Genomic DNA, 15713 nt, shown 5'->3' with positions numbered 1-15713 from the left:
CAAAAATAAGATTAAAACTGGTAAAAATTTAGTTGGAATTTTCTAAAAAGTTTTAGATTTGCTCCATCTGGTTTTTTTAATGAAGTGTTTGTTAAATCTGTAGAGATTCAGTGCAGTTTTTGCAAGACCATCGTGTTTTCCGTGTTATCCAAATACTTCAGTGTGAGCCTTTGTTTACTGCCCCAACACCCCGGGCTGGGCTGCTGCTTTCAGTTCGCAACAGCTGAAATCCAGATCCGTGCAAAAAAAGTAACATTTCCTAGAAATCGCCTCCTAATTGCCTTTAACCTTCGTTGTGGGCTGCGTTGGGGAAGCACGGGAGAAAGCTCCAGGCAGGGACAGCAGAGCGCCGGGAAGACAAGCCTTGTGCTAACAGTCAGAGGGTAAACAGGGATTCTGGATCCATCGCCCTTGGAGTACACAAATATTTAATTCTTCCAAAAACAAACAATGAAGGGAACAGAGTAGTAGAACCGTTTATTAACTCCAGCTGCCCAGTTCACGAAATCAGGAAATGATGTCCAAGGGGAAAAGAGCACTATGCATTTGAGGTTGCTTTGATTTTTAGTTTCAGCCATTTTAAAGGATTAAAAATACAAAAACATGTTCTGAGGTTCTCTCCCCTGCTCTCCTTTTGGGAAGGTCATGAAACCAGTCACTCTGAAATTGCTGTTGTTCTTGCACGGGATATTTGCTGCTTGGCCACATGATCAAAGTTGGAGCTGAAATAAATATTCCCCGTAAAAATATCCCCCAATAAATACTTCTTGCTTAGTATTTAGGAGGATATAAAGAAACATATTGGTGTTTTATAGCTGCCCAGCTCTAGCTATACTAGAGTTATAATTCATTATATTAGCATTTGGGTGAAAACAGAACAAATTGGTCTCTTACCAGCCTGCTTAAGGGAGACAGTGCCAGCATCAGTTTTAGGCTACTTTTAGCATCTACCTAGTGTCTCTAACGTGGCCTCCTAGGTGGCAGCTGCCTTCCCCCTGTAGATGATGTGGGGAGATGGCATGTGTGTAACGGGAACGTTTTAGGGTCTAGTTACTGTATTTAGAAGAGATGAGCAGCAGCTTGCCAACAAACCCAATGTCTAAGGCAAGGCATAAATTCACTGCAAGAAATGCAGAATCTGAGGCTGAGCTCATCTGTGCAGCGTAAACCAGAGCTGCTGGACTTGATGGTGCTGCTGCAGATCATGTATTAAGTATTTTGAATAACTGCATAAAAAAAGAAAATTAAAATGTATGTCTTCTTTCTTCTATATGCCATTTAATCTCCTCACATTTTTAGTACAGGACAGACGGGCTTTTCTGTTGTTAATTTTACATAGATGAGGAATCAAACTATAGCCAGTTGAATGCCTCATTCTACAAAGCCTCTTTGGGATGAAGAAGGGTGAATCTGTGCACGTGGAAGAGGCAGCTGAGCCCAACCCCGCTCTCTGTTTCCTTACGTGACCTTGGACTATTTCCTTTGAACTTACCCTTCGTTGTCCAAACTGTAAAATGGAGAGAAGTTCTTAACCTTTGGCATGTTATTGGCTTACTCTGAAGCGGTGTTTACCCAGACAAATATAGTAACTTCCAGTGATCTGTTTTATTCTAAATAATACTGTTTTCTTTCTCATTCTAGCTGGGAAAATGCAGGGGATATTCAAGAGAGCCTCAAAAATATTTCAGCAAACTCGTGCTCTCCTATGGAAAAATATTCTTCTGGTGTGGAGGATGAAGACAGAAAGTTTTCAGGCAAGTATCAGTTCTTCCAAAGGGAAGTTAGGATTTCCATTACAAAGTACTTTTGCTTCGCATTGTTGTTATGCTAGGTGATATGTGAGAAGCCTCAGCTGGTAATGTGGTTCTCTGGAAAACGTCGGCAGTTGCCCCTCTTCCTGTAACGTTACAATATCACGGCATAATAAGGGCTTGTTACAAAGCTGGCTTGTTGTTTTTGATTGTTGATCCCATTTCTGCACTGTCCAAAGGAACACAATGTCCAATTCATGATTACGGGTACAAAATTATCAGCAGACCTCGCTGGCTCTGGTACTAAGAAAACATGTTTTTCACTTGGAACATTCCTCATGTTTTAAAATTATGACACCTGTGAAACAGCTTTTGCTCATTTACAGAAGGAAGGCATTCACGGCGGGAGGAGCTGGACCGAGCAGCCAGATCAGCGCTGGATGAGAAGGGTCCTTGAAGACACTTTCCATAACACCCAACCTCCCAGTCACTGGGCTGCCACTCACCTTTACCTTTCCTTTCTTTCATCTAGGAATGGATTACATGGGTGGTTTTTCTCTTAATAATACAAACATCATCAAGTATGATATTCCACCACCCGTGGAGAGAAATCCCTTACAACTTCCTCGGACGATTAGATGATCCAGCCTTTAACGCTACGGGAGTTACACTGGCATACACACCTGTAACAAACGCCACCAGGCAAATAATGAGCAAAGTGGCTTCGGATTCTGCAATGACGGGTAACGCCACTCTTAAATCCTTGATATAGCTGCATTGTCTGAACTGACCCTGCCTCCGTCCTCATTGCGGTGGGAGGAGAAAAGCTTTTGGACAACACAAATTTTGAGCAGCTGATGCCCATTTTCATGTTGTTGTGTGGTGGTTTTATTATTTTTTTTTGTTTCTCTTTTCTTTTTTTTTTAATAACAGGTATAATAATAGAAGAGATGGAAAATGAGAACAAAATGGAAACAAGAGGAGTTTTGGAAGAGGAGATTATTGGTGTTGTTTTTAAGGATGACTTCTCCTACCATCTCAGATTTCAAAGACACAGAGTGGTGTCTCCAAATGATGCCTTTGACTACATCGGTAACAAAAGAAATGAAATCACAGAACTTGATTTTACATTAAAAAATGCTTAGATGGATCTCTGTGCTGCCGTGCCACTCAGAAGGGATTGAGGCTCTATCTGCTAAATGCTTTAAGCAAGATATTAAATAGAACTTGAGGTTTTGTTTACTTAGAAGTTTACTTGATGCCACATCAGGTGGCCCATGGAGGCAAAGCCGTGAACTCCCAATGCCACACTATTCTTGGAGAAAAATGGCTGCTCCGGGAAAAAGGCTGAGTAAAACTAAATCTTGATTTCCTGGCTCGTAGCTCAAATACGTTTTCCAACCCCACATATTATACATAAGCATTTATGTACACATATATATGGAAATACATAGATAAAATTCTTCCTTTTTTTGTTTCTTTCCCACAGATACCTGCTTCAATTTTTCGTCAAGTGAGTGCAAAGTTCCTTTGTACTGGTATGATGGTTTCCTATCAGTGCAGTCCAGCATTGATGCAGCACTGATAGAAGTAAGTGTGATCATGAAGGAAAATATGTTTTCTGTTCTTTCCAGAATTATCTGTAAACTTAAAAAACCAACAATCCAAAAAAAAAACCCCAAAAACCAACAATCCAAAAAAAAAAAAGCAGCAAGTCCACCAAACCAGTTCATTTTCTGTGATTATTAACTTTTTAAATACATAGTGTGATTCAAAAGTTAAAAGAATGATAGATAATTCTCATGGCTCCAGGCAGCGTTACTGTTTATTACAAGGCAGCACAAAAAGATACTAAATATTGAGGTTATTTGCCGCTTATAAATCTATCATTGTTATTGACAAACTAGTAATTTAAATGCTTATGAAAACCTGTTTGTTCTGATGTTGGCTGTTTCATTACAGAAAATCAAATTAATGCCTAATTTCTTTTCTTTAGATGAAAACAAACCATTCTGTCTGGGAAGAGATGAAGTCAATTAGCGGCGTTCGTCTGAAATCTCCCTTAATCAAAGCTGTGCGCAGACTGGATTACATTTGGTTCATTATTTACGTTATATTCTGCTTCTCCCCATATATGTACTTTTTATCAGTGAAAGTTGTGAGAGAGAAAAAGAAGCTCAAGGTATTAATGAGAGCAATGGGTTTGCAGGATATCGCATTCTGGTAAGTCTCATAAACTGTTTAATTACAGGAATTACATTACCTTACGTGTATAAGATGTATACTAGTTTGCAGGATGGATGTGGGTCTGGTCCCACCACTCAGCTGAGGAGCAGTAATTGCCCAGACCCCCGCAGCAGTCATTTGCGATTGCCCAACCGTACGTCTGGGCGCTGAGTGTTGTTGAAGCAAAACCTTTGCTGCTTTTAGCTGTAATGTACCGTTTGCCGGGGAACCTCCGTTTCCAAGCGCATTGCTCTGATACGGGAATTTTTTTGTTGTATGTTACACTTAGCTCTGCTCTCCTCCCCCAAAAAAGAGAAAGGGCACTCTTCATGTAGCAGAGACGCCTGCAGTGAGGGTCTTGGTGTTGAAGGGTTACTTGCCTCCAGGAAAGGGGTGGATACACACAGAAAACACAAAACGTGAAGAAACAATGAGGGTCTTGGTGTTGAAGGGTTACTTGCCTCCAGGAAAGGGGTGGATACACACAGAGAACACAAAACATGAAGAAACAACGAATTTTGGAGAAAACTGCAAATGATGAAGGACAGGAGGGGCATAGGGTCTATCAAAACAGACTTCCAAGGCCTTCCAAGCATGAGTTATTTCACATCATTAGGAAAAAGCATAAGAATAAGTGATGGTGGCTGCAGAGCCTCTGCTTGGATGCGCTGTGGCTCTTTGCTGGCATCGTTGCATCTGCAGAGATGTGAGTAGGTGCAAGACATGCATGTTGACACTGTTCCAGTCTGGAAGCTGTGAATGGAAGTGTATTTGGAATTATGAAGTATTTGAATTAAAAAGAGTGTGTCTTGTATTGGCTATGTCATGGAAAGTGCTGTCATGTACAGAGGCAAAAATAACTGTGCCTTCATTTGTAGGTTATCCTGGAGCTTGCTGTACACCATTTACATTTCAATAACGGCAAGTCTGCTGACACTGATCACGATTAGAGGAGTCACCCCTGATTGCAACTTTTTTGAAATATTTTTTTTTTATTTCTTTTATGGCATAGCATCTGTAAGTCTGCTTTTGTGTTCTTAAATAATGCAATTATTTTTTTTCCATTTCCTAATTAAAACATCTGAAACTCAAAGACTACAGAGTACTCTAGGGCTGGGCATTATATGAGAAAGTAACACAAACTTCTTCACTACTGGGATTTATTGTTAGAATTTGTAGGCTAACATATCACTCCTCTTACATTTCGGGAGATTCTGACTTGAAATCAGAGTGAAGATAAGCGCTAACACCAGCATTAATGGGAAGGCTGGGGCGGCCTCCTTGCATCCAGCCTCCTTGGGAGGCCAAGAGGGATCTGATCTGTCTGCTCCCATAGACCTGCCCTAAATATCAGAGCTGTCTGCTAAATGATGCAAGCCTTGTGATGTGCCATGTGCATCTGCAGGGGACAACTGAAACTGAACTGAGACTCTAATTTTGCTCGTCGGATTTTCATGTTGGTTTTTTTAATCGCCAGCGGAAACGCATCCTGCTAACTACTGGTTTTCTCTGCTGCAGATTCACTTCTGTTTCATGCTGTGCTCATTGTTAAAGCAGCCAGATATTGCCAGTTTCGTGGGATTTGTCCTTCACATCATCTTTGGATTGCTGGGCCTGTTGACGTTGTTTGAAAAACTACCACCGTCTTCAGAATGGATTTTTAATCTCTTCAGTCCTTTTGTCTGTACAGCTGGCATCTCAAAGGTATGTTGAAAATAAAGCCAGAACATCATAAAAGTTCAGCCCACAGCAAAAGTGCTGCAGACTCTGCCAGGTAACGGTAGCTGCCGTGTATGATTTGCATTGCCATAACGACCCAATGGCACCCCTCTGCCCTAGATGCTTTGTAAAAAGAAAACTTCACTTCAAAAAGTGCATACTGATTCATAACAAATATAGTTGGACTATCAACTGCATCGCAAATTTTACCAGCTCTGTATATACAATAAATTTCAATCTCTGGAAAATTGTCACAGCAATGGGATGTGTCTGGTGGGTACCAAGATCTGCAAGAACCGTGAGGTCTTGAAGTGCTGCCTTAGCAAATACCATGTGCATCACTCTTCTGGTGTAGTAACTTCTTCTGCACAATTTTGAATTCAGCCTACTGAAGCACTTCTGATACTTGTGGTCATAATAAAGTGTTGCCCTGCTTAGAAACAGAGTTGTGATCATAAGCAGGCGTGAGTTTCTGACGAAAATGGTCATGATGATACAGCAATGGCTTGCATGTAGTATTTCTTGCTAAAGGAAGTGCTGCATCTGACTTGTGCTTTTTTTCCCCTAGATGGTAAAATTAGAAAAATATGGACCAGCCTTTCCACCAGAATTGTACCCTTTCTTTAACCTATACATCATACTGAACCTCGACAGCGTTTTGTATTTGCTGTTGGCCATCTACTTTGATAAGGTTTTGCCTGGTAAGTAGAAATGTGAGGGAAAGAATACAAATTTCCTTGTGTTCTTCTTTTAGAATCTTCTCCCCTCGGGAGGAAGGTTGCCAAAGGGGCAGTGGGATAGAACTGAGAAAAACGTAATCTACATGTACATGGAGCAACAAAAAAGGTGTCCCAGTAGCAAACTGGTCAGGTTGTGGAAGGGCATCTTAACAGCAATGAGTGTCGGGAGATGAAAACTGGCTTTGCTGTATTGCTCAGTGTCCTGGTTTGAAAAAAATGGTTGGGAAGAATCCTGTTTTCCCAGAAGCTGGGCGCATGTAGATACCTCATTTGTCCCTGCCTCAAAAACAGGCTGCAAAAGGAACGTTAAACCCTGCAGTGAGGCACTGAGATCCTACTCCAACAGCCCTAACCACTGGGTTTAAAAGGATGTTTTAGGACTTGACCTGATTTTCCTGTACCTTCTGGACCAAAGAAGTTACCAATGAGGTCTTTGCTGTGATTGCTCCCCACCTGCATTTGCAGATATGGACAAGTGGACAACTTTAATTGCAAAACGTACCAATCCTTTTACGCTGCTGGAAGTCTATATTCTGCAGCTATAGAGGAAGAGATGGCTGGGCATGGCATTTATCAAAGTTGACTTGACAGATGGCAAGTTTTGATGTTTCACCTTCTCTGTTTCTGAATTAGGCAAGTACGGAGTACCGTATCCCCCTTTGTTCTTCCTGAGACGGTCATACTGGTGCAAGCCCAGGAGCGGGTACGTGGGAGTGCAAACTGGCAGCAAGAGCAACCACCATCCTAACCTTAGCGATAATAACACTGAGCCGATGCCTTCAGGCTTTGATGGGAAGGAAGCAATCAGGTAAAGACTCCTTTAGGCATGAAAAATATGATGCTACAAGTTATATTTAACTCTGAAGAGCATAGCCATGTTGCACTGGTAAATGTTAGACTGAGTGCTCTAACGTACACAGATAAGGTTACTGGCAAACATGTGAAAGGGTGGGTTTGTTCAGTGCCTTACTCCGCTCCAGAGCTGGATTTGAACGTTTGTTGGACATGGTGCATCCTCTGTGCCAGGGACCGACTTGGTGCCCCGCATTTTCCTCTTTGCAGACCAGCAGCAGTGAGTCTGTTCCCCTTCACCATCGTCTTTAAGAACACTGCTGATGGAGTGTGCTGCATAAGATACTGTTATTTACATCCTTTCGGCGCTAGTTTGGCCCCTTCCTGTTGCTGCCCATTGCTCATTACTAGAAACCAAATATAAATCTGCTAAAATAATGCCTAGGTCTTCACTTTTGATGATATAACCACATGTTATCTCATTCCCTAAGGCTTCCTGCTTCCTTCACTGAGTGTTCGTTGAGTTTGACTTTGAAACTTTTTAAACATCTTTTAGAAAAGTACATTGGCTGATTCTGCTTTTAAGTGTACAAGAAGTGAATTACATAAAGCAATTCCTTCAGATGGTAACGAGCAGGAGTGATTAGATGAGGCGGTTGAGAAATATTCTTCCAATAGTTTTCAAAGGTTATTTCGAGGCAGAGGAAACATGCCAAAATTGTGAGATTCAATAGTAATACTTGCTTACCTTTCCTTTAGACTAAACAATATTAAAAAAATATACAAGAAGAAGGACAAGAGAAATGAAGCTTTAAGGGGTAAGAGAGGTTTTGTAAATTCTTTTAATTTCATTTTTCACTAGGTATGAACCCAAACGGTTTTGAAACATACTGGATGTACTTGATTCTGCCTCCAGCACTGTTAAAATACATTACGCAATGGTTATTTCCGCTGGGGTGAATTACTGGCAAATTTCTACCAGGTTTTTATCTTCCTGTTCACTCCAGGAAAATTACTATTTATTATTTTTTGCAACAGCAGAAGTCTCCTCAAAAGCTGTGGGGTTTGTAGCAATGAACCACTCTAAAAATCCCCTCTCAAACCTGCCTTTCAAAATGTAAACTATTTTGGGCAAATAAAAATTGGGTTTTTTGTATCACTGGCTAAGCAGTGTTCTCCAAGCACTTCCACATCTGCCCACTGCAGGTATGCCGTAGTTGGCACAGCCGTAGCACGGTCTTGGGATATTTGTTAAATGCCTTTATTTAACAAGAATTCCAAGTGACGGTGAAAATATCAATATGGTCTCAAAGGTTTATATTGAGTAAAAACCACCCAACCCAAACCACCCACAAAAATACACAATAAGTATCTTTTTTTTTTTCTTTCTTTTTTTTAAAGAAAAGGAAATGAGGTAATAAAGTCTAGCTGCTTTGAAATAACTCTTAAAATCTCACGTCTTGGAAAGGCTGTGGGCTCTTCTCTTTCTGAAAAATCTCTCTTGAGCCATGTTAAAATGAAAGTTTATAAACCTCATAGAAAACAGAAATCAAAATTCTTTAGATATTGAAGTTCTTGTTCCCTCAGTTCAATCAAGACATGACTGCAAGTTCCTTACTAAATTTAGCCCTAACTTCTGAAGATGCAACCCATGTTTTTGGATCTGTGTTTTTGCCCCTCAGCTTCAAAAGAAATGTCACTCCTTTGTCATACTTGGCAGCAAGCTACAGGTACCAGTCATCTTCTCACAAACTTCCATCCTAATGTTATCCTGTTTGTGTTCTAGGTTTGTCTTTAAATATATATGAAGGCCAGATCACTGCATTACTTGGTCGCAGTGGATCTGGAAAAACTGCTCTTTTAAATGTGCTCAGTGGATTTTCCAAGCCTTCAGCAGGTAAGATGATGGACCTGAATGCTGAAGAGAAGCTGTTTGTTTTTTTCAAGTGTAAGGAGGTAAAGATACAAAACCCCCAAGTTTTGTCTCAGTCATTCAGTCTGGCTTGCTGTCAGTGCAGATTGTTCCTTCAACACGAGCTTCGGGGCTAATGCATCCCTTATGGATACACTCATGTGTGCAAGCATGCACAGATGGTTATTTCTCCATCTGGATGGCCTGATGTTTTCCATGAGCTGCATACCTATAGGAAATATGTTTTAGTTCTTAAGGGAAAGATTTGGTGCTCTGAAATATTTTTGAGTGGTATTAAAGCTTTGGACAATGCCAAGGGGTTTTGCCTTTTATCTGTAAACGCTTGAGAAACATCCGCAATGCTGGAATTAATGTCAAAGATATGTACACAAAGTAGTCTGCTTTCCTCTTATAAATGGGAAATACTGTCCAGTATGACATTTGTTTCATTCATTCATGTGTGCAGGTTCTGCAATGATATACGACTACAAAGTTTCTGAAGTACAGGATATGGAAGGAATTCAGGCAATGGTTGGGATTTGTCCCCAGTTTAATTTGCATTTTGAAGCCTTAACGGTGAAGGAAAACCTGAGAACTTTTGCTCACATCAAGGGGATTGAGCGGAAGGAAGTAGAGCAAGAGGTTGGTATGTGCTTGTCAGTCACTGACCTCTGTTTTATGGTGTCTTGGACAGTTTGAGCTTTCTTTAAAAAAGATTATCACCAGCATCTTGTTCTGTGGAAATTAGAACAGCCCTAATTTAGGGGAGAAGTGTTTTTTCAGTTCTTTCTTACCCTCATGTCATAAGAGTTAGAATTCAGATTTGCAGTATTTATCTCTAAGCAAAGCCACTTAAAGTAGATAAGTTTTAAATCTTGAAGCTATACTCTCCTGTACAGTGTGTAGCCATTTATGAATTAAAACATGACCAGTGCTTTGGAAATCTGGGTTTTGTCTTTGTATATTGCATAGGTGCAGAAAGTTCTCACGATGTTGGACCTCACTGACCTTCAGGACGTTCACGCCAATACACTGAGTGGGGGACAAAAAAGAAAATTGTCTCTTGGAATTGCAATTTTAGGGAATCCCCAGGTAGGGACCATTCATATTTCCACACACCCAATGCGTACTGTTGTAGCATGTAACTTTGCATTTTGACTTGGCACACAAACCTTTGTACTTTTCCCCTGGCTCTCCAAGCCTGTTGACCTACTAATTCACTTGGCTGCTGGAAGGATTGAGGAATCCAGGTCAATGAGAACTGTATTTTAAATTAAAAGGGTAATAATATTGTAATAACAGAAAGAGTAATAAAAATGGCTTATACTTGAGCATGCATTTTATTCTTAGAGTGAAATAATCAAAAGCATGAAATCGAATGATGTAAGATCAGAAATGCCGTCTTGGACACGTGGGGGTCTAATCTTGTTTGCCTTTGCAGGTGTTGCTTTTAGACGAGCCAACGGCTGGGTTGGATCCCTGCTCCAGGCACCATGTGTGGAGCCTTCTGAAGGAACGCCAGGCTGGACGTGTGACGCTTTTCACGACCCAGTCCATGGAGGAGGCCGATGCTCATGCTGGTGAGCCCAGATTTTCACAGTGCGGTTGACTATGGTTTGAAAACACGTATGGGTCCTGCTGTGATGCAGTCTGTGCTTGCTGGACACATTTTATCTGACAGCAGCCACCCAACCCAGCCTGAGCAAAGGCTAAAACTGGACTGATATGTCCCTCCAAGACCTTGCTTGTGCTCTGCTTCAGGATGAAGTAGTTGCGTATTATCTGGATATACCACTAGCATCACCCACACAAATTAGTGATATAGTTTGAATTTTAATATCTTTCCTATTTCCTTATTGCTCCTGGGCTGCATGGGAAATTTTCCACAAGCCTGTAAGAATGCATACTTAAAAGATTAACCTTGATGCTTAGGAGAAAGGCAGCAGTTTAAAAAGAAAAAAACCCTCATCCCTGGCCTGGTTTTACTCCTCTTGACTTCATTACAGAAATATGTGTTGAGTTCAGACGGAGCAGAGTGAGGCCAGTCTACTGCACTGTTGTAAATCCTCCCTAAATCCTTTGTATTGATACCTCCTTAGATCGGAAAGCTTTCCTCTCAAATGGGACATTACAGTGTGTTGGCTCGTCTTTGTACTTGAAGAGAAAATGGGGAATTGGCTATCGCTTAAGGTAAATCCTTTTCTTTTTGGTCATCACACTTTTTATGAAAAACTTCTACTTGATGTGAGTATTTTCTTGTAAAGTCTATAGAGTTTCTATGTAGAGTGATAGAAATCTTGACAATTCGTTTCAGAAGACTTCGAGGCTGCCAAAAATGTCTTGCTTTGGATAGCAAGCTGCTTTTCTTTGGAACCCAATCCTGAAAGCTCTGAGGATGTAGCTATAATGACTTTGCAACCTCCTTTGCAGCCAAAAGGGGACCAGAGTAAGCTGAATTGCAATTTCCACATATTCTGTGGTGCCAGAGTGATGTACAATGGCTTTAATGTGAAGTTGTTTTTCTTTGGATTTTAATTTATGTTTTCTGGGTTTAGCAGTGCTGACCAGAATCACTCTTCTTAACCTCAGCTATTTCTTGCATGCATGGCAACATCAGGGGCACTGCAGACACCTATAAAAATTCCCAGAGAAATGCTGCCCAGTTTCGGAGGTTTCCCTATGACTTGAAGAACGACCGCTGGCTTTGTATTTTAAATGGATGACGCATCCATTTTTTTTTCTCATTTAGTATTATAGCAATTGCTTTTTAATACAAACAGGTTGCGCATAAATGACCTGTGTGACCCTGAGCTTACATCATCCCTGATCCGACAGTACATCCCTGATGCCACACTCAAAGGGCAGAAGGAGGGTGAGCTGTGTTATATGCTGCCTCTGGAAAACACTGATAGCTTCCCAGGTAAGAAAAGCATGTTGTTATGCCAGGGTTGTAAAGGGAAACCAAGTGGTGGGAAAAGCAGAAAGCAAAGTTGCTGTGAAGGGAATAACTATATTCCCTGGTCCATACTGCATGGGATTAGGAAGCCGAGAGCTGCGTAAACATCAGCCTTAAAGAAAGCCTCTAATGGACATGCTGATGTTAATAATGCAGATGAACAGAAGAAAATCCACCAACTAATCTACAAACTAAAATTCACTGAGTCTGCTCTGGTTTCAGGATGAGATTTCTCCCACCAGGAAGGCCCATGGTAATCAAGAACTCTGAATTTTCTACGACTTACCTCTAAAGAGCACAATAATTTTGCCATGGCTTTTAAGTTATGGAGATTAATGACATGAATGCTAGAACATACGACGTTAATCATGCCAGTCTGAGTTTCTGCTCAACACTAGCCTTGGTTGCTGGGCTAAGTCTGGTTGTTTCTATTGTGCAGATCTGTTCAGCCATCTCGAGAGCAGTCTCTTGCAGGGGGTTGTTAATTATGAGGTTAGCAGGACAACCCTGGAAGATGTTTTTCTGAAGCTGGAGGGTGAGGAAGCCATCGATCAAGAAGGTGAAACTTCGACTCCAATTTGCAAGTGTGGTATGATTGAGGCTCCCTATATACATATGTATTAATTGAATATCTAATGAGATTCTGTTACATGTGAATTTTTGTAGTTTTTGGTACGTCAAGAGTTGCAGTTGTATTCAACTTTCCTACAGTGAAGAATATCTTCTTGGAGAAGTCTAGATGTTTCAGTCTTGACTTCCCTCAGGCTTTTAAGCACAAGAATTGAAGGCTGATCTTGGAAGGGTATTTGCCTTTGAAGGGTATACTGCCCAGACTGGGAGGTGGGAAGAGATCAACTAGACAGAAGGCATTTCACAAGGCCAGCGAGGATATTGGATATGTTGCCATATGAGCCCAGGTTCAGCCAGTCTGAATTCACCAATGTAAATTATGTTTTGGATAAATTATGGCCCCTTTTCTCTGCCCTTGCTTCTCTTCTGGCTAAAAAAAAATAGAAGCATCCCCCTATTCAGAACAGAAGATCCTTATTGATTGTTTGTGATTAAAACGTGTCCTTTGAACAGTCTTTGTGGATAATGCTATTTCTCATGATGAACATGCAGAAGACGGAGACCTCGAGGAGAGGGCCCAAAGCCTCCTGGTGTTTTCCGAACAGGGGAGCGCGGCAGTGAGCGGGATGGAGCTCTGGAGGCAGCAAGTGTGTGCCGCAATGAGAGTTCGCTTCTTAAAACTAAAGCACGAAGGAAAGTTGCTCGGGTCCACGTAAGTACAGAAGCTCTCACCTACTCTGCAGCCCTCATGCTGGCTTGGTGCTTTTCAAAGGATTTGATCACTCCCTTGAGTGACTGAAGGAAGGCTTAAATACTGGTGGAGATGTTTGGAAGCAAAGAATTAGGTGGAAAATATTTAAAAGTGGTGGTAATAAGGACAGTTGGAACTTACCGGTAGAGCTCTGAATTGCTTAAGTTTTAGATTTCCCCTTGTCTTTCTCAACATAAATCACACAATTAGTTAAAGGTGGAGTTCCCCTGGAACCACTTACGGTCTGTTTTTCCATCTAGATTGCTGTTCTTTGTAATATTTGTCCTTCCAATGCTGACGATTTTCACTGTATTTCAACTGTGGGAGAGCTCCAGTAGCTGGGAAGTCACGGCTAGCTTGTATTTTCTTCCCACTGAAGAAAAAATTCAAAATAAGTCGACAAACCTTCTGATCTTCAATGATACAGGTGAAGAAGAACATGTGATGTTGCTTCGCTTTCTGCACTGCTCTGAGTCCTCTTAGAGTTGACAGGCCAACATTGCCTTGCTCTTTCTGTACACTCCTTTATATATTTGTGGCTTTGGGAGGTGTTTTCTTTTAGGCAAAAGCAAATTCAGTTTTAGTGATGATAACTGAGGAGCTGATATTTAAGAGTAAAGAACCAGGAGAATTTAAAAAAAAAAAGCAATAAACTAAGTATGGAAATGTACATCGTGTTTAACCACCTTCATTAAAATAGGAAAAAATAGAGAAAATATGTTTGCTTAGATTCTGAATTAGTTTTTTTTAATATACCTTTGCTTTGCGAGTGGGAACTTGCCTATACGAAACTGTTTATATTTAAAGAAAAAAACCTCTGATTACTCTAATTTCTGTTCTTGACTTGATTTCAGGATCAGAAATTGAGGATTTCATTGCTGCTTTGAAGACTCAAAACATAATCCCAGAAATAACTCTTGAGAAAGACATCACAAGCATTCCGCTATATAATGGGGCTATAAAAATAGCCCTGGAAGGCAAGGTGAGAGATATTTTTCCTTCTTTCATCCTGTACGTCAACAGGATTTTCTAAAATGTGTTTAAATGAGGCACAGCAAAATACACACACCAGCAGAAGGCAGAATATTTGTTTGACGTATTAAATAACATCAGTAGTCCTGTTTGTTGGGAAACCAGGATTATATTTGGTTCTTTCCACTGTATGCTTCTTTACAGTGATCTTTAGGGAAAAGCATTAATGCAAGTCTTTTGTGCTTTTCTCCAGAAATTGTTGTCTTTATCGATCATTTCGCTCGTGGTACCTGTTAGCACACTTCCCGGTCTCTGCGGTCCCACCAATAAAACTGTCTGATTGCCTTTGTCACTGCTTTTCTCTAAACCCCTCGCTGCGGTCAGCTCCTCCTCACAGCTCTCACGGACATGAAGGTAACGTCCTTTTTGCTCTTACGTCTTCAGAGCTACCGATTCACGGTCATGTGCAGTGCAGAACTCGTCAACTGTTTCCCCGTGCTCATGAACATCCTCAGCAACACCTTCCTAAGGCTCTTCAACTCCACCGCGCACATCCGCGTCTGGAGTGATCCCTTTTACTCTGTGAGTGTCCTGCCCTTCTTGGTGAAAATTCATTGATATAGCCATGCTGAAGTGATAAGGAGTGGATGGGTTGGAAACCTGCTTGGATAAGCAGCCTCCAAGGGTTGGGGTCAATAGTCCAACGGCTGACCGGTTCCTAGCGGCATCACTGAGCAGTCAATACCCGTGCTATTTAAGGACAATTTTTTCTTCGGTGTTTAAGAGCTCTGTAGGGTTTCAGTGCCATAAGACATTGAAGCTTGTGCTATGTGACAATATGGTAGGAATACAACAGTAATACTTGCAAACCCCACCTTTCTTCAGCATCTGTTTGGCAAGAATTAGCATCAAAAAGATGGTCTCTATCCTCAACAGTTTACAATAATTCCAATACTTTTTGCAAATTCTAAGTTGTTAAATGCTTTTTTTTTTAATTGCCTAGGTTTGTGTTCTTAAACACAAATGACTTACCATTAGTGTTATTGCTCACTTGCGTGTTTAACCATCCTATGAGAGTCGAGCTAGCCAGATTTTCGCTGGGCAGCTGTTGATTATTGATGACTTTGAATTTCTCTTCCACAGACACAAAGCCCAGAAATAAAGGCTGATATTTTTTTCATCTGTCTCAGCTACATGCTGACTTTGGCTGCTGGCTTGCCTCCTCTCTTTGCAATGAGCAGCATGGAAGACTACAAGGTAAGAAGCATGCGCTGGAAGTGCTCTTACACAAGGAGTGAATGCAAGCGCAATGGCTCTGGAGAGC

The 15713-nt window shown here is 41.1% G+C and overlaps 1 protein-coding gene across 1 annotated transcript in view; it reads left to right on the top strand.

The window, feature by feature from the left end:
- Positions 1-1649: 1649 nt before the first annotated feature.
- LOC104159862 (ATP-binding cassette sub-family A member 9-like) overlaps positions 1650-15713 on the top strand; it is a 22302-nt gene continuing 8238 nt past the window's right edge. The window contains exons 1-22 of the mRNA XM_009697880.1: positions 1650-1754; positions 2284-2494; positions 2685-2843; positions 3241-3341; positions 3748-3974; positions 4856-4994; positions 5496-5681; positions 6265-6397; positions 7070-7244; positions 7988-8046; positions 9015-9125; positions 9607-9782; positions 10113-10232; positions 10582-10720; positions 11240-11330; positions 11921-12060; positions 12536-12655; positions 13219-13378; positions 13678-13844; positions 14272-14399; positions 14834-14971; positions 15533-15646. Of these exons, the coding sequence (XP_009696182.1) occupies positions 1650-1754; positions 2284-2494; positions 2685-2843; positions 3241-3341; positions 3748-3974; positions 4856-4994; positions 5496-5681; positions 6265-6397; positions 7070-7244; positions 7988-8046; positions 9015-9125; positions 9607-9782; positions 10113-10232; positions 10582-10720; positions 11240-11330; positions 11921-12060; positions 12536-12655; positions 13219-13378; positions 13678-13844; positions 14272-14399; positions 14834-14971; positions 15533-15646 (3099 nt within the window). The remainder of the gene's footprint in view (positions 1755-2283; positions 2495-2684; positions 2844-3240; positions 3342-3747; positions 3975-4855; positions 4995-5495; positions 5682-6264; positions 6398-7069; positions 7245-7987; positions 8047-9014; positions 9126-9606; positions 9783-10112; positions 10233-10581; positions 10721-11239; positions 11331-11920; positions 12061-12535; positions 12656-13218; positions 13379-13677; positions 13845-14271; positions 14400-14833; positions 14972-15532; positions 15647-15713) is intronic.

Source organism: Cariama cristata, unplaced genomic scaffold (genome assembly GCF_000690535.1).
Source record: "Cariama cristata isolate BGI_N322 unplaced genomic scaffold, ASM69053v1 scaffold19943, whole genome shotgun sequence".
NCBI lineage: Eukaryota > Metazoa > Chordata > Aves > Cariamiformes > Cariamidae > Cariama > Cariama cristata.
The sequence above is the reverse complement of the archived record's forward strand: the minus strand, read 5'-3'. Positions and strand labels throughout refer to the sequence as shown.